The sequence below is a fragment of the Canis lupus genome, chromosome 17 (assembly GCF_003254725.2).
Source record: "Canis lupus dingo isolate Sandy chromosome 17, ASM325472v2, whole genome shotgun sequence".
NCBI classification, from domain to species: domain Eukaryota; kingdom Metazoa; phylum Chordata; class Mammalia; order Carnivora; family Canidae; genus Canis; species Canis lupus.
The window spans coordinates 54,439,118-54,457,770 of record NC_064259.1 but is presented as its reverse complement, the minus strand read 5'-3'; the positions used below and the strand labels follow the sequence as shown (position 1 = coordinate 54,457,770).

The following is an 18,653-nucleotide window of genomic DNA, read 5'->3' as shown; positions in this document are numbered from 1 at the left end:
ACGGCAGAGAACTGGTGACATATGTGGTCAGAACCCTGGGATACATGGAAAAGGTGGGCACTAGCTCCCACACCAACCACCTGAGCAGCTCTCTCCCTCTCCTTCTACACTCTGGCCTGGCCAAACCCAGGGTCAAGGCCCTGGGAACCTTGGATCAGAATCCAGCTGCTCCCCTGGGTTCTTCCTTAAGCTAGGACCCTAACATGGGCACAGAGTGGGCTTCTAGGCATCTTGGTTTCATGCTTCCATGGCATCACCATATAGCACATCTGTACCCTAATCACCTCACTTCCCACCTCCCTCTGCCAGTGCACTTGCATGCACACACACACATGCAAGCATACATGCACAATCCCACATTCAGACACACATACACCACACTCATACATGTACACATGCAAGACAACACAAGCACACATTCATACACACGCACACCTATGAACACATGCACGTATACATACATACTCTTATATCCACACACACATAAGCACACATTCATACACATACACACATATGCATGCATGCAAATATATACATCCATGCACACAGATAAGCACACATTCATACACATGCACACCTATGCAGCATGCATGCACATACACACTCTTATATCTATGCATATGCACAAGCACACATTCATACACATGCACACCTATGCACACATGCATACATACAGACTCTTATATCCACACACACATTAGCACACATTCATACACATGCACATATACACACACATGCAATACACACATACTTTATCCATACACACACAAGCACACATTCATACACCTGCACACACTTACATCCATGCACACATATAAGCACACATTCATATATATGCATACCTATGCACACATGTACACACATACACACTCATATCCACACACGCAAGCACACATTCATACACACGCATATATATACATGCATGCACATACACACTCATACATGCACGTGCATAAACACACATTCATACACGTGCATACCTATACACACATGCATGCACACACTCTTATGTCCACGCACACACAAGCACACATTCATACACATACACACATATGTATGCATGCACACACATACATATATGCATACACATATATCCATGCACACATACACACACATAGAAGCACATATCCATCCATACACATACATATATACACACATGTGCATGCAGCTGACTCCCACTCTAAACAGACATGGCTATTCTTCCTCCTAACTTCTCAATTATTATTCCTGCTGCCACACCGACCATTCACTCTCCTGAGTCACCTCCACCAGAATTGTGTGCCATCTCTGACTGTCCACTCTGAGGGTCCCTAACTCTCACACGGCTCCCATTCTGGGACTTGCACACAGTACATGCTCTATAAATATTTGTGAACAAAAGTGAAACCTCATGTACACCACCCTCATCTGGGCTCCCTTTGCCTCTGGCCAAGACAACAAGGATAACCTCCAAACCACCTCCAAGCAGAAGATATGGCTTTACCATGTCAGAATGTCAGGAGTACAGGTGGGTTCTGTGTTTTAGTGTACAAAAATTTCCCTTTATTGCTATTTTACAATTATAAATATCGTTGGCAGAGACTGTGCCTATTCTTTGAAATCCATCGTGCACACACGTCTTCTATCTAGCCTTTCCTACTAACGGAGAATGCCTACTTTGAACTCACCTGTCACACCTCGACTTCGTGTTCAACAAGCCTTCACAGAGACCCTACCTCCCACCAGGCTTATGGCTCTCCAAGGATTTTATCTCAATGCTGCCTTGATCTTTGATTATTATTGTATGTATGCCTTATGGACCTTCTCTAGGACTCTGCCCAGGGTCAGGGACTACCTACGTAATTCATCTGCATGTACTATGCCTGCAGTGCCTTGTACATAAAAGATATTAATACACTTGCTCAACTGGAATAAATTTAATACTTTGCATAAAAGTGCTCATTTCTGGGGATCCCTGGGCAGCTCAGCAGTTTGGCGCCTGCCTTCGGACCCAGGCGTGGTCCTGGAGTCCCGGGATCGAGTCCCTCATTGGGCTCCCTGCATGGAGCCTGCTTCTCCCTCTGTCTGTGTCTCTGCCTCTGTGTGTGTGTGTCTCTCTCTCATGAATAAATAAATAAAATCTTTAATAAAAAAAATGCTCATTTCTGGCCTAAGCATTTCACTACTGATTAGCACTATATCCTGCTTGATCTCATCAAGAAATCAGCTAAGAATGCAATGGTGGTTATGTTGCAAAAATGCTTATCAGTTAAGGATGCATGCTAAAGCACTTAATGTCAAAATGACATGTGTCTAGGATAGGTTTTAAATTCTTCCAGAAAAAAAAGTGTGTGTGTGTTTGCATGCATGCACGTGCACAACTGCAGGAGAGAGGAGAGATGAAATAAGATTAGCCAAATACTGGTAATTATGGAAGCTGGTACCTCTTTCTAATTCTGTGTTAAGTTTTTTTAAATTTGTATTTTGAAAAGTTAAAAAAAAAATTAACAACAGCCCACCCGCATTGTAAGCCCTTTCACCAAATACTGAGGCCAGTCTAACCATGACAGCAATACTTCTATTCTTAGAAGTAAGGACCTGCCCCCTAATCTAGCTCCAGGATGCTATCTGCTCCTATGCACACCATCTCCTAAAGCTACGGCCACCAACACTGCAACCCCTTCCCCACCCCCTGCCCAAAGCAAGACTTGGGTTTTTTTTTGGTTTTTTTTTTTTTAATACAGGTCATTAAACTCCCATGTTACCACTTTCAAAAATGGTGAAAAGCTGTCAGAATCCTTGGCTAATTTATTAAAGGAAATTCTCTGAACCTACTGTGTGCATGGACCAGCACTGAAGGTTTTCACATAGATTGCCTCCTTTTTCTTTTCTTTTTTTCTTTTTTTTCAGGTGGTATTTATTTATTCATGAGAGACACAGAGAGAGAGGCAGAGATATGGGCAGAGGAAGACACAGAATTCAGGACGTGATCCCAGGACCCCAAGACGATCTGAGCCAAAGGCAGACATTCAACCACTGAGCCACCCAGGTGTCCTGACTGCCTCTCTCACAATAATTCCGTAAAGATGGTATTATCATCATCCCTGTTTTACAATGACAGTCACAGCAGCTGGCACGGATTGAGGGCTTCTTATATGCCAGGGGCCGAGCTGTACTCTTTCCTTGCATTTTCGATTAAGCCTAACAACCTTATGACAGGTACAATTTTCATGTATGTTTTCCAAATGGAATAAAGAAAAAACAAAGCCAAACAAAACTCAAAGCCCAGACAAGTTGGGTTGGGAGCCTAAGGTCTTGCGCGACATGTGTGAGCAGAATTATGGCCGGGCTCCCACCAGGACCAAACTGCACAGCCTTCTCACACACCTGGTTATTAATGCTTTCTTGAAGCCCACTACGTCCCAAAAGGCAAGAGTGGTAATCATAGCTGAGGCACTAATCCTGAACTGTGTACAACAGGGCCCTGTTCTAATACCCATGTTGAAGCTTCGTTAGCTTGGGAGAGCTAATCAGAGGAGCAAGCTGCCTGCATGAGTTACAGGGAACAGGAGAAGGCGGGCCCTTGTCTTTGTTGATGCAGAGTTCTAGTTTCTTGAACTGGGCAGGTACTCCACCGAGGTAGAGCAAGTTGACGGTCAGAGTTGCTACTCTTGTCATTTGCATAACAATTAAATGTTCCCTAATTTTTTTTAAATGATTTTATTTATTTATTCATGAGAGACACACAGAGACAGAGGCAGAGACAAGGCAGAGGGAGAAGCAGGCTCCATGCGGGGGGCCTGATGTGGGACTCGATCCTGGGACTCCAGGATCAGGCCCTGGGTCAATGGCAGGTGCTCAACCACTGAGCACCCAAGCATCCCTGTTCCCTAACGTTTAAACAGACAAGGCTACAAAAAGTCTGTTGTGTTGGGGAGACACTTGACCCTTCCTTAGTAGAACCTTTATTATGAGGTTGTTTCTAGCATTAGCCTATTTTGGAAAAAATAGTAGTATCCTTTGGATGACCCTTATGCAGTTTTTCTATCTTCATCCTTACTTGCTGCTCCCAGAGGCAGAAGAGTGAATTACCAGATTTGGGAGCAGGGGCAGGAAGGGGCCTGGGTGTGGTCATCTCAACCCCTTCTTGGGAGCAGCAGCTTCCAGGACACACATCCCTAGCCCCTCCATGCCCTGAGACAGACTTGTATGCCTTAGTTAGGTAAGAACTTGGTGCAGGGGCACCTGGGTGGCTCAGTAGTTGAGCGTCTGCCTTCGGCTTAGGGCATGATCCCAGGGTCCTATAAGCACTATAAGTGCTATAAGCACTTCGTGCACATTATTCCACGAAACCAAGAAAAGCAAAGCAACACACCCAACACAACAGGGCTAGAAGATGGTGGAGCAGGACTCCGGGATTGGCCCACATGCTATTCTGTCTTCAGAGGTAACCGTGGACAGAGAGCTGATAATAGCGGCCCCTAATGTTCTGCAGATCTGAATCTTATCTCCCGTGGATGGCACAGAACTCTGAAGTCTCTACCAAGTACTTAGCAGATTAGCAGCTCCTTTTAAAGAAAAATAATTACCTTCCTTGCTGGCACACTGCTGGAAGAGGGGACAGTCCTCTAGTGGGGAAGAATGCAAATCAGGTTTTTAAGACTAAAAAGCCCAACTCAGCTCTGCCTCCTCCTGCTCTTGTAGCTGAAACCCACAAAACCTCCTCCAATTAACACCGCAGAAGTCTGGTACTTTGGGCAGAGACCTCAACCATAAACTGATTAGTATCCAATCCGTGCCAAAGGCTCATTTGAGACATCTGATTGCAGAGAGAGATGGCCTACTATGCAGATTAACTAGCCATTCCTCCACAGATCCTCCAGTTCTAGCCATAAACTAAATTGGATCGACACAAAGCAACGTTTGTCCTCTACGGTAACTCAGCTTCTTACAGAAACTCCTTCACACACTTAAGATTTACGCTCTCAGCTTTTATAGAGAGTGGAGACGAGAAACATCCATTTAAACAATCACTCAGCCTTTCATAAAAGAACAGTTGAAAGCACTGTCCATTATGTTATCCAATGCCCTTACCTAAAAAGGCGCATGATAAATTCAGTGTCAACAAAAAGTTTGGCTCTCCGTTTCCCTTCATCAGAGGTGAACTGTGCAATCACAGTTCTCTTTGCCCCAACTCTTCAAAACTTCAGAGGCAAATTCAGTGCTTGAGTGCAGCTAACTAATGCATCCCAACCACCTTGCGATATCTATCCTGATTTGTTTTTACCCTTTTTCATCTTGATTCTATATCTTACTTTATTTTTTTAAAGATTTTATTTATTTAGCTGACAGAGAGAGCAAGAGAGCACAAGCAAGGGGCACAGCAGAGGAAGAAGGAGAAGCAGGCTCCCCGATGAGGAGAGAGCCTGACGCAGGGCTCGATCCCAGGACCCTGAGATCATGACCTGAGCTGAAGGCAGACACTTAACGGACTGAGCCACCCAGATTCCCCATATCCCTTACTTTAAATTGGGCTTAATTTTGCAGGCCAACTTTGTGTGTGGGTTTTTTTTTCCCTCCTTCAAAAGTAGGACATAAATCCTAGTAAAAGAGGCTTTTTCTTGCCCTCTACAAAATCACCACAGCCACCCAGCTGCTGCAAGTACTCCTGGACTCGCTGGACCCATGCACAGCACTGCCCTGATCTCCATGGAACATATGAGAAGACCCAAATCAGCTTCAACTCCCTCATCTGCTCTGTGCACTAACCCCAAGCAAATAAAGACAAGAATGGCCCAGCTTTTAGGACTCAACGCTCTAGGGTTTCAGGAATAAAGCGGATTCCCAGAGCCAAAATGTTTCCACATAAGATGACAATATTTGGGACATACTTGTCTTGGAACATAATTCTCTGTAAGTCATTCTAAACATTTCTTTTGAAATAAAAGAAACAAGCCTTCACCATTCGGTAGATTCTATTTTCCAAAGACGTCTACAGTAATGTTTCCCATCTTCCATGCCCTTTTGCTGTGTGACCTTGTTACTCTAAGAGATGGGGTCTCTGGGGCGCCTGGGAGGCTCAGTGGTTGAGCATCTGCCTTTGGCTCAGGTTGTGATCCTGGGGTCGTGGGATCCAGGATCACACCCTGCAGGGAGCTTGCTTCTCCCTCTGTCTATGTTTCTGCCTCTCTCTCTCTGTCTCTCATGAATAAATAAATAAAATCTTTTTTTTTTTTTTAAGAGACATGAGGTCTCTTTCTCTCTGTCCCTTTGAAGCTGAACAGACTCTGTGATGGCCATGACCCATAGAAAGCAGCCAAAGTGACACTGTGCCAAGGCCAGGGCCAGCTTTCAACTGGCTGGGAACATGTACTTCCTGCCTCTTGGAAGCCAGTCACCATGTAAGAAGTGTGACTGTCCCAAGAAGAACATGTTATGAGAAACCCAAGCCACATGCAAAGGGCCTGGGTGAGATGCCACGTGGAGATAGGGAGGGCCAGGAGAACAGTGTCATGCACACAAGAAAGCCATATGGAAGGGGATCCCCATCTCTAGTCGTCCCAGCTGTCCCTGTGTGCATGAGTGATGAACCCTGATGTGTCCTTCCTTAAATCCTGATCCTCAGAATCATAAGCAAAATAAAGATCAGTGATTTTCAGATGGGAATAGTGGCCAGTATCTCACTCACAAGGTTATATGGAAGTCAGATATTTAATGCACATAAAGCCCTTGGACCAGTGCCCAATTTCTAGTAACCGTTTGATAAACAGTAATGATTATTTTTATCGAGCAACAAAACTCAAAGTTCTGTGTTAACACCCACATAAGGAACCAACTTCCTCAAGAACTCTTTTGTGACAATATCCCATAATCACATAACCTAGGATGGCCTACATAAACAGAGTCCTTGACGGGTCACCTGTCTTCCTGTCTTTTTTGGACACTCCTCCATCACCTCCAACAGGCCCCAAGATGCACGCGGTCAGGTATCCACATGCGTGCACCTACAGGTTGTGTATCCAGAGACAACAATCCTATGGCATCAGGCCAGGCCCATCCATCTCTGGAGGTCCTAGGGAAAGGTCTGCAGCTGTACTCCTGCCCAACTCGCCTCCTGAATGAGTGTCCAAGCAGCTGTAATGGTGTGAGTCATAGGCAGGGTTAGGAGGAGATTCAAGAGGAAGAAAGAAGAATGCAAGCGGTTTTTCTACCATTTACGCTCCCAGAAGGTTTACCCATGTGCACATATCTCTGCATATTCTCTAAGTTAATTGTCACTGCTTTCTTTGCAATTCTTGTTTTCCTGTGCACATACTTGAGCACAGCCAAGAGCTCAATTCAGCCAATGTTTACTGAGTGTGCCCTTCATGTGCAAAACGACGTGCAAGGTGCGGGTCCTGCATACCTCCCATGGGTCAGCATAAAGCAGGCTGGTGACTTTCAGGACAGTGGTTTTACTGGCACTCTGCAGGAAAACAAACAACTGGATCCCCAGGATAATAATGGAGCCTTTTCCCACAATTTAATCTCTTCATTTCTTCTCACCCTCTGGAGAACATCACCACCAACAAACCCCTTCCAGTTAAAAGAGCCCATTCCCTCCCGGAGCAACCCTCCTGCTTTCTGACACTCCCACTCCCCACCCCCACCCACGTCTCCCCCAGGCACATCTCCCCCAGGCAATGCTGGGATCAGAACGACAGCACTTCAAAGAGGCCCTCACACTGGAGTGCAGACCAGGCTTTCAAAAAAAAAAAAAAAAAAAAAAAACCAGCACCAGAGCTGATTCTAAGTTGGAGGGGGAGGGGGTACTGGGAGTCAGCGCAGGGATTTGACAGCAGCACACAATGCACGGAGGATCAGAGCCGTGAGACAAATTCAGCTCCAGAGATGAAAAATCTTCTTTTCGGTGCTGACAACATCTGTTTTATTTTGAAGGTTGCTAAGGAGAGTTCTAGCTGGGCCAACATTGTTCCAGTTCAGTACTTCCTAGCGAGAGTCTCGCACAGGGTTCAGACGGCAGGAATAAAAAGCTCGCCAGATAAAGCCTGTGCCTTTTACTGTGCAGATATCAAAGAATCACTTTGCTACCAGGGATGATTAACACCCTGCCTGGTCTCACTCTGAATTGGCCAAGCTTCTGCTCACTCTCTTCTTCCACTTCACCCTGCCCCCTCGGTCCCCACTTGCCAACTCCCCCACTTTGCCAAATAAAGGCCCAAATAAAGGCGTAATAGGGAGAAACAGACAGTGAATGTGCCACTAACCCAGGAGATTTTGATGCAGAGACCAGGAAGAGCACAGCGTGAGATGCGGGTCATGGTGGGAGGATGCTCAGTATCAGACAACAGGGGAAATGATTTCTTGGCCTTTAAAGATCTGGTTCGCCCACTAACGTCAGAGGGATGCCAAATAGCCACAGGACAGCAGAGAGATCGAGCTCAAGACAGCAGGGTAGGCTCATCTCCACCTTTGGACGAGGTAGGAAGGGAAACACCCCATCCTCCAATCAACCCTGTCCTGCTTAAGGCTTAACCAGTAATTAATCACAAGATAGTGATAAAAATGAAGAACGTTGGGCCTGCAGGGCAAGCATTTAGTGAAACGAGGGGCAGGGAAGATGACAGTGGTAAAAAAGAAAGGTATGACAATTTCACATATATGGCAAGCAGTTATAAAGTGAGGACCTGGTGGCCCACAGTTGAGAGCCACTCTGCTCCTCCACTGGGGACTTGTAGCGGGTGCAAGAGCCTGGGGAAACAGGAAGGCCATGCTATTTACCTGGTATCTACAAATAAAATCATTGTGGGATTCCAGGGCATGGGGGGGGGGGGGTGCAAAAAAAACCCAAGCACATTCCGTTAGCTCAAGGAATTCTTTCTGCTCTGGACTTTAGGAAACCACCACCTCCTGCCAGAGAGCACCTCAGAGTCTAGGAAAAGGAAAGGAAGAATGGCAGTGTTCTGGCTCCAACAAAGATCCATTTCAAAGAGCCATTCAGCAGGGCCGACCCTGCAAATCTTGACAACAAAAGGAAACTATATCCTCTCAAATGAGGGTATTGAGACAACTAAGGCCACATTATCTAAACATTTCCCTTGCCTGCCAGATTCTGTTTCAGCCTTCTTTGCTCTCCTCCCCACCCCCAGCTTGGGATCTGTCCAGGCTCAAGTACGCTCACCCTGATGTAAAGAACGCCAAGATAACGCAAAAGGCACAGTGCACTGACTCATCCTCATCTCCCAGGGAAGGGAGCAAGCCAGAGAGGCTAAGAGCCATCTTCCCAACCACTCACCTAGCCTGGTCACGTCCACACTGGCAGGGGCAGACCTGGCTTCGGCCACCTTGTGCCAGCTCCTGTTGTGTCCGGGTGCCCAGAGTGCCACGTGGCAGAAATAGTAGCCAGAGTTTTCTTTGCTAACATCTCGAACCAGTAAATGGTAGGAGCGTGCATCCACATGACTCAAAGCAACGTGGGGAGAGCTCTGCACCAGGGAATCCCGGTCCAGCCGTGCCAACATGAGGGAGCCAGGCAAAGTGCCATCCGGTGTCCTGCTAAAGTACCATGTCACCTCAGGTCGGACGTCATCTGCTCGGTCTGTTGTGATGTTGCAGGTCAGATCCAGCTCCTTTCCCTCAGCCACAGACATACTCCTGGCCACGGCCGCTCGTAGAACTTAAAAAATGAAAAAAAAAAAAAATCTAGATAATCTGTGTTATGTGTGCCCCTCCTCCCCTTTAGATCATCTCCTTTTATGTTCTTATTTATGGCATTAAAGTTAGAAGGTTTTGTACCAAAACTGTAAGCGCTTGAGAAGTATTTACTGAATAAATAAAGGAAACCATAACGTATTTCTTTTCATTCCATGAAAACACTAAGAATGGGAAACACTTACATACACTTACAATATGCCAGGCACTGTTCTGAGTGCCTTGGAAATGTTAACCTTCAAAACGGCCCTAGGAGGTAACTACTATTTTTATCTTCATTTTACTGATAAGGAAACTGAAGGGCAGAGAAGTTAAGTAACTTGCCCAAGGTCACACAGGTAAAACACAGCTGAGTTGGGATTTAAAAGTAGGCTGTCTGCCTCCAGGGACCCTGCTCTTAACCGTTAACACTTGTTTGAAAAGAAGATGGACTTCACAAAACTAAAATTGTACTTTCTCCATGTGCATGATAAGACTTGGGTGATTTTACAGAGAAAGGACAGTTCAGTTCTGACTTGGGGACCAGGGATTTGGCATTGGAGGCTGGAGTGCAGGAGGTGAGGGTACAACCATCTTCTGGGTAAAAGAGTTGAAAATCCTAAACAGAAGGACCAGGAAAATGAAACCAGACAAAAATGCCTTATGAGTCAAGCCTTCAAAATGCAATGCAATGGAATAGACGTAGAGCATCATTTATTCTATTAGGCATATCTGCCTTAAAGTCAAACATAAAGCATATTCTAAAACCAAAACACAATGACTCTTGGATTATCCACGCTGCTGCCTTCTCACACGAGTGTGGATAATTAAAAGTAGACTATATTTAGATGAAGCACTGAAGTATCTAGTGTCACAGTCTCAAGGCAGATCTGGTTTCAGCATTCCCCTGTCAAAGCTTTTTACATGGAAACATTTTACGTTACTGAAGTTGTTTTTTTTTTTTTTTTTTTTTAAGAAGCCGAACATCTGTAATCAGAGTAGAAAAACATTCGACTTGTGCTAATGCTCTGGGAACAACCCCTTCGATGAGAAATAGCTAACACTTCCCAGGGGATTCAAGTGGAGGCACAGCCCTGGTCTTCATCAGTGGCTCTCCTGAGTAAGCTCAGCAACAAAGGCTGGTGGCAGGTTCAGAAAAGGCCGAACCCCACAGGCCTTGTTGCCCTTCAGAGCGGACTGCTTTCCTATGCCTATTTCCAAAGCCTGACAACATTTCCCACAAGCCCTTCAGGCCAAGTTCAAGACCCACTTTGACAAATACAGAAAATGAGATGGGTAGAGTATTTATAAAAGGAAATTTAAAAGTCTGATTTCTCACCTTCACCCACCCTCCAAATTCTTCCTCCTCCTTCACCTCCTTAAAGGGGCTAAAGGTAATTTGAGGGCATCTTTTGAGAGGAGTCCGTATGGAAACCACTGCTCCGAGCCTGCACTGTGGTTCTGACAGTCCCATGTACAATGCTTACGGTTAGGGCTGCTGGAATACTGCTGGAGTCCCTCTGTGCCAGCCGGAGGCAAAAGGTGGCTCAGGAGGGAAGGAGGTGAGTGAAGAAGGGCTAGACATGCAGCTGTGGATTGTGCATATGGAGAAACCAGATTCTTAGGTTTAGGAATATCGGCAGAAATGTCTCTTCAGTGGAAGAATTCACTTTGCAATCTTCTCTCTGCAAGTTGCTAAATAGCTTGCCACGTAACTGACCATTGTTCCCCGTATGTTCTGGATTGGGAGGGGTTCATGGTTGGGAGACAGGATGGAGAAGGCAGAAGAAAAAAAAAAGATTTCTAAGGACTCATAATGCAAGGGGGCACCCCAGACAAAGCCTGTGGTGGTGAAGATTTCTCCTATTGGATATAACTGCGTCCATAAATTAGACACCAAGATCTGGGCGTGAACCAGACCACTCCTGACATTGGGGCGGGGGGGGGGGGGGTGGTTAATCCCACATACGTAACACAGCCCCACTGTTTAGGTAGCTTTGGGCTGTTTATCATAACAGTGCTATAAGATTTTTAAGAAGCTAGCTATGGATATTGCAGGTGTTGACAAAGAGAGAAAAGCCAGCACTCTAGTGTGGTGGTTCCTAACCTGGGTCCAAGATGACAATTTAGCAAGTCTGTGACCCAGGCGGAAAAACATCTTATCGTTGTTTTGACTAATCTCTACCTGAAATATAGCATCTGCTCTCACTACGAAACTAAGTGAAAAACCACTAATGGTATTATCTGTCCCTGGAACTCTGGCCCAACAGAAATCATAAATTGTTTCAAGTTACATTGCAATTGTTGCAAATAATATCTTAAAGAATCATTTGCATTCATTGCTACTTGGGAAATTACAGTGGTTGTTAAACCTGCCACTATATATTACTTAAGGCATTAACAAAGCCCAATATTATTACTATATAAAAAAATTTGTCTTAAAATATTTTGATACCTATTCCAATACAATCATTTTCCTTTGTCATCTTATAGACAATTTACTGAACTAAAACACGTTAATTCTGAAGAGGTCTGTGGGCTTCAAAAGACTGTCAACAAGCCCATGGGACTGGACACGCCAGGGTGGCTCAGTGGTTGAGCGTCTGCCTTTGGCCCAGGTCGTGATCCCGGGGTCCTGGGATACCGTTCCACCTCAGGCTCCCTGCATGGAGCCTGCTTCTCCCTCTGCCTCTGTCTCTGCCTCTTTCTCTCTTTCTCTTTCTCTCATGAATAAATAAATAAAATCTTAAAAAAAAAAAAAAAAAAAAAAAGGCAGCAGCAGCAGCCCATGGCATAAAATGGTTACAAAACCCAGGCTCAAATGACAGCCAGATGCTATTAGGTGCCTAAGAGGTTCAGAGTTGTCAAGTCTTACACTCAATATTATGGGTTTTATGGCCTATTTGAAATAAAATATACCTTTACAATTGAAATAGCACATAAAAAGATAACTTGTTGCAAATCTGTGTTTTTTTTTTTTTAAAGATTGATTGATTGATTGATTCATTAGAGACACACACAGAGAGAGGTGGAGACATAGGCAGAGAGAGAAGCAGGCTCCATACAGGGAGCCTAACTAAGGTGGGACTCAATCCCAGGACCTTGGGATCATGACCTGGGCCGAAGGCAGGCACTCAACCACTGAGCCACCCAGGCGTCCCACTTGTTGCAAATATGAAACTCTTAACCCTTCTGACCCCGGAGAACAGTTGTGTGATGCAAGGTAAATATCCCAGTTTCTTAGGACAGATTGATCACTTCCTTAAGGGAAGGTGACCTGAGTCCACTAAGAAAGTGATTTCTTTTTTTTTTTTTTTTAAGATTTTATTTATTTATTCATGAGACACACACACACACACACACACACGGGGGCGGGGGGGAGGCACAGACACAGGCAGAGGGAGAGCAGGCTCCACGCAGGGAGCCTGACATGGGACTTGATCCTGGGTCTCCAGGATCACACCCTGGGCTGAAAGCGGCGCTAAACCACTGAGCCACCCGGGCTGCCCAGAAAGTGATTTCTGTAACCAGTAGAACCAAGACTGACCATGACGGGTAGTCCCTTTCCTCGGCAAGAGCACCTCCCACCTCACTGCTGGCTGCAGTCACCCAGGAACCCCAGTCCTGCTTTTGACAAAATCTAATTCCTGTGCAGTGGTATACCCGCAGAGTGAAGTGCTCAGGACCATGTAGCCCACAGAGGAAAAATACTCCTCACGAGTACTATCTCCTGCTTCCCTTCTCATCTGAGCTACAGAGCGGCCACATGTTCACATTTATATGCAAGAAATGAGTCTGCCCATGGTCTTCCCAGTTGACAAAGCAGGAGGACACAGCGACAGATCTGGAGATGTCAGACTCCGGGAAAACCAGGGACAACCATCCATCCACAGCAATGACCTCATCCTGACATGGTCTCTTTATGCTGTCTCTGCCAAAGCTGGAGGAGGCTCTAAGAGGCCTGGGGACATTCCTCAAGCACTTCTGACCCCGGGGCGCAGACAGAGCTGATCACCCAGTATAGGTTCTTTATTAATGCTTATTGGACACTAGGTCAATAATAACTTTTCTTTTTACGGATTTTCTAAAATGTATCTTGTATTTTCTTACTTTCTAGCAGGACTAAGAAAGTGTGTGTGTGTTTCTTCAAAAACAAAGCTTGGTTCACAGGTGAGAGGACACAGGACTTCTTGCAGGGAGACAGACCCCAGGGCTATATGCACGCTCCTGGGATAAGTGTCATACACAAAACAAGAAGAGGCCCAGCTTGAGAGAAGTCTCACCTAGCTGGGATGGCACATCTGAGGAGACTTGAAAGGCACATCTAGAGGACTGAAGGAAGACCAGACATGTGGGGTGAGCCAGTTGCACATCCAGAAATTCAGGAAACACTCCATTAAGACAAAACAAGACAAAGGGAGCAGAGTGGGGGAAGCTCTGCCCCAAAGCCCCCTCTGAACACCAGGTCAGACCTCATTGTGGCACTTAAAGGGCCTTCATCTGTCAGCCAACAACCGTCTTACAGGCGAGCGTCCCAGGAGTACGAATCCAGACAGAGGCAGCTGTAAAGCAAAGCTTAGGGCCTCGGCACCACAAATGCACCCTGGCCAAACTCACCACCATCCGACCTGGCCCCCCCCCCCCCCCCCCCCCCCCCCCCCGGCCCCTGGACGCGAGGCCTCACCCGACCTGCACAAACCTGGCCAGCAAGGCCCACGGGCCCGCCTGGGTCGTTCCCCCGCCACCCGCCAGAAACCAGGGGAGCGCGCTCGGCCCGACGGTTGCAGAGGCTCACCCGTGGGCTGGATCAGCACGGTGGCCACTTCCACGGCCTTCTCTTGAATCTCCTGCCAGCCGCCCTGCTCTCCGATCCACTCGCTGACCACGCACCGGTAGGAGCCCTGGTCCGAGGCCAGCGCGCGCGCCACCGACAGGCGGTAGCCGTCGCCGCCCACGGTGTCCAGGCGCACGTCGCCCGCGCGGTAGCGCTGCTCGTAGCCGGGCCCCGGGCGGAAGCGGCCGTCGTGGCTCAGGCCCAGCACGCTCCTCCGGGCCGCGCCGCGCCGCAGCTCCCACAGCAGCGCCAGGTGCGTGTGCAGCGGGGACGCCGTGGACGCCGCGCAGCGCAGCTCGAACGGCTCGCCCAGGCGCAGGCTCAGGTCCGGGGCGGGCGGCGGGCCGGCACCCACGCGCAGGGCATCGGCCAGCACTGCGGGGAGGAAGCACAGCCATCAGCCGCCTCGCCCCCTGCCCTGCCCCTGCCCCTGCCCCTCCCGCCTCCGTGGGCTCCTGCCCCCTCCAGGGCCCTCTGCGCCCTGGCCCTGTTCTGATGCCCACGGAACAAGGGAGGGGGGGACACGCTCTCCCACTGTAATTCGGGTGTAATCTCAGCTGACTTTCTGATCTGAACAAGGAAAAAACAAACGAAAAAGGGGGAAAAAAGAACAAGGAAGGGGAGAAAAGGAAAAAGAGGCACTAAAAGGACCCTTACTCCCACCAGCACTGGGCGGAGCACCCTCCCCCTTTTGGGAGCTATGCCTTGGGTATGTGTTTCTGCCACCCCTGAGCAAGCTACTTTACTCCCCTCTGCCTCAGTTTCCCCAGCTCTACAAAGGGATGACGACTGGACCGGTCTGGGGGGAGGGCAGTGGGGTGGGGGGAGGAGGATGACAGCTGGAGTGAGAAGCTGAGGTGCTTGGCACTCAGCAATAGTGGTAAAATAACTGGCTGGTACCGTCCAACACTCCTGTGGCAGGGCACCTGGCTACAGCAGGGAGCCTGAAGAATCGTCTACCAGCTAAAGCAACATGATCCCAAGAGGGCAAAAGCACAGCCAAGAGCTGCCTGTGGCCTGAGGCCTGGGAAATGCATTAAGAATAACTAGGGTAGGGCAGCCCCGGTGGCTCAGCGGTTTAGCACCGCCTTCAACCCAGGGTGTGATCTTGGAGACCAGGGATCGAGTTCCATGTCAGGCTCCCAGCATGGAGCCTGCTTCTCTCTCTCTCTGTATCTTAAATAAATAAATAAATAAATAAATAAATAAATAAATAAATAAATAAATAAATAAATAAATAAAAGAATAACTAGGGTGAGCAGAAAGTATGTGCAGGATAGGAACCAGTCAAAGGAAGCAGAACCCTCAACTGGGTACCCTGTATTAGGGCCATTTGGGAAAAGCCTGGCTCTTTAGAGTCTAGAATAAGGGGGCCAGAAATCAAGAAAGTATTGGTGGGGGAAAAAAAACTAAAGTAGGGATCCCTGGGTGGCTCAGTGGTTTAGCACCTGCCTTTGGCCCAGGGCGCGATCCTGGAGACCGGGGATCAAGTCCCACATCAGGCTCCCTGCATGGAGCCTGCTTCTCCCTCTGCCTGTGTCTCTGCCTCTCTCCCTCTCTGTGTCTCTCATGAATAAATAAATAAAATCTTAAAAAAAAAAAAAAAAAAACTAAAGTATTGGTGAGTGCTACTGAGGAAAGGGAAGAGATAATCAAGATAACCAGAGAGGAGGCTCTACCAAGGCTCTACACTCTTAGGCTCCTCTATGAGCTGGATAAAAGAATCCTCAAACGCTACTATTCGTTAGGTCTTTGGTTTTTCTTGAAATTCCACTTAGAAACGAATTTGTGTCCTTGAGGAAAAGAACTGCTTCATTTTTAGAAAGGCCTAACCCAAAGACAATTGTCTACTGCAAAATGAATATAATGACCTAGTATATCCGTCAGTCTGCGAGTCCAGTTAACATGACTCCGTTCTCGTAGTCAGATATCTGTCAACACATGGCTGAATGGTTTCAAGACCCACAGAGCTGACGGCCAGACAGACCGTGGGCCACGCGTGGCAGCCACCAGAGGCCCTACCTGGGCAGCCAGCCAGTCTCATTCATGGCCATCTAACTGCTTTCCTCACCCAAGAAAAGCTGCTTCTTTGCTCCTTCCTTCCTAAGACTGGAGAAGAAACAGGAAGACACTGGGGGACAGGGTCCCAGCGAATTCTCCTGCTGCCCCCTACTCCTCAGGATGAGAATTACAGGGGAGACAGGTGTGCATCTGACCTAACAGAGGTACAGTATGTGTGTGATAACTAAAAACACACATTATTTACCTGCAATGCAAGAATGTCTCACGAGACTTTTTCTAACAAAACAGCTTTAGGATTTTCTATAAGGAAGAGGTGAGGAAAGAGGTAGATTCCATGTTTTAATACCTCCATAATGGATATGGTTGTTTTACTCCCTCATGGGTCGAATGTGGGGAACAGCACCTGAGACATGGCAGGGTTCTGTACATCATTACAGAGGGGATGAATACCTGGATCAGCCCCTTCTTCTTAGATCATCACGTACATCTTCTCCTTTCCCGATCGTTACCTACACTCCCTACTCTGATATAAATACTTTTTGGAATAAGGCAGGCTACAAATAAATGTGTAATTAAGTAATAATAACAATAATCAGCTTTCTATGTTGTTGGCCCCAAACATCTTTCTATGTTCTTGCTCATTTGCCAATCAGCTGTATGATTTTTGGGCAAGTAATTAACCTCTCTATGCTCTTCCATTTCCTCATATGTAAATCAGGGAAATATCCTGCCTGATATTCTACATGGGGTTCAGAGAATTGAATGTGGGAAAAAATCTAATAGGATTTGGAAAATGGAAAAACACAAAACAAAACCCAAAAAACCCTAAACCTTCCAGATACATAAGGTTTGATTCTCTGCAGAATGAGAACAAAAAGTTAGTAGGGTTCCATCATAAGGTAGCAGTGACTACATCGTTCTTTCTCTACATACAACCCACCCAAATTCCAGAACGAGTGGGCACTTATTTTTAAGATTTTTTATTTATTTATTCATGAGAGACACAGAGAGAGAGGCAGAGACACAGGCAGAGGGAGAAGCAGGCTCCTTGCAGAGAGCCTGACGTGGGACTCGATCCCGGGTCTCCAGGATCACCAGGATCACGCCCTAGGCTGCAGGCGGCGCTAAACCGCTGCACCACCAGGGCTGCCCACAAGTGGTCACTTAAATCATGAAGGACACAAACAAAGACATGAGCTTTGAAGTATCTGATATTCCCATCAAAGTGAATGTCATCATAACCATCACCTTCTCACTGCAAACCTTAGGAATGCTGACTCTGGAATTGCTCTGAGGCCTGATACATGCTAACTCACCTCGTCCTCACAACGGTTAAGGGAAGCACTGTTTTGTAGAGGAGGAGAACGGGCCACATGGGCCATGCCATGCCCACGGCCACACAGCTGACAAATGGTAGAGCCAGCCATTGGACCGAGTGCAGGCTACCCGGCAGAGAGCTGGGCCCTGCCACTGTACCAGCCACGGGTGGTTCAGAATCGTGATGAAGAGAAAGGGCCCTCACGGGTGGCCTGGCCTAGCCTCTGCTTTGAATCAGTCAAGTAAGAGACCTCTGTACCTTGGCCAGGGGCGGGGGAGGGGGCAGAGTCCCAGAGGAGTTAAGTTTCTCAACAAAGCAGAGTGGCAGAGAAAAGTCTGGCCCCAGACAGGATGAGTGAGGACATACCTTTAACCTGTACCGTGTCCTCATAGTTGCCTTGGACGGTGGCGTCTGTGCTGGGGGTCGAACACTTGTAGTGGCCCTGGTCTGAGGGCTGAACGTTCTTTATGTGCAGCTCCACAGCATCATTGGCGGTCCTTCTCAACGCGATCTCACCCCTCTGCAGGCGCTCCCGGTACAGCTGGGCTGGGAAGCCCACCTCCCAGGTGCTGGCCAGCTCCACAAAGCCGGTCCCCGAAGACGAGAAGCTCCAGTCAAAGTTCTGCTCACTGGGGCCGTCGTAGTCGCTGACGTTGCAGGGGATGACCAGCTCGGTGCCCACCACCCGCACCAGGCTCCCCGTGGGGACTCTCACCACACGCCCTCCGCAGAGTGCTGCAACGACAAGAGAGGAGAGTCACAGGAGGTCATCCCAGTCATTTTAGTGCTCCTGCTCCCAGGCTCATGGCA

General features: G+C 47.5%; 1 protein-coding gene across 1 annotated transcript in view; it reads right to left on the bottom strand.

Annotated features, from left to right (window-relative positions):
- PTGFRN (prostaglandin F2 receptor inhibitor) overlaps window positions 1-18,653 on the bottom strand; it is an 83,414-nt gene that overhangs the window by 25,138 nt on the left and 39,623 nt on the right. The window contains exons 2-4 of the mRNA XM_025453400.3: window positions 18,210-18,578; window positions 14,465-14,878; window positions 9,275-9,655 (exon numbers count right to left, since the gene is read on the bottom strand). Coding sequence (XP_025309185.1) covers window positions 9,275-9,655; window positions 14,465-14,878; window positions 18,210-18,578 — 1,164 coding nt within the window. The remainder of the gene's footprint in view (window positions 1-9,274; window positions 9,656-14,464; window positions 14,879-18,209; window positions 18,579-18,653) is intronic.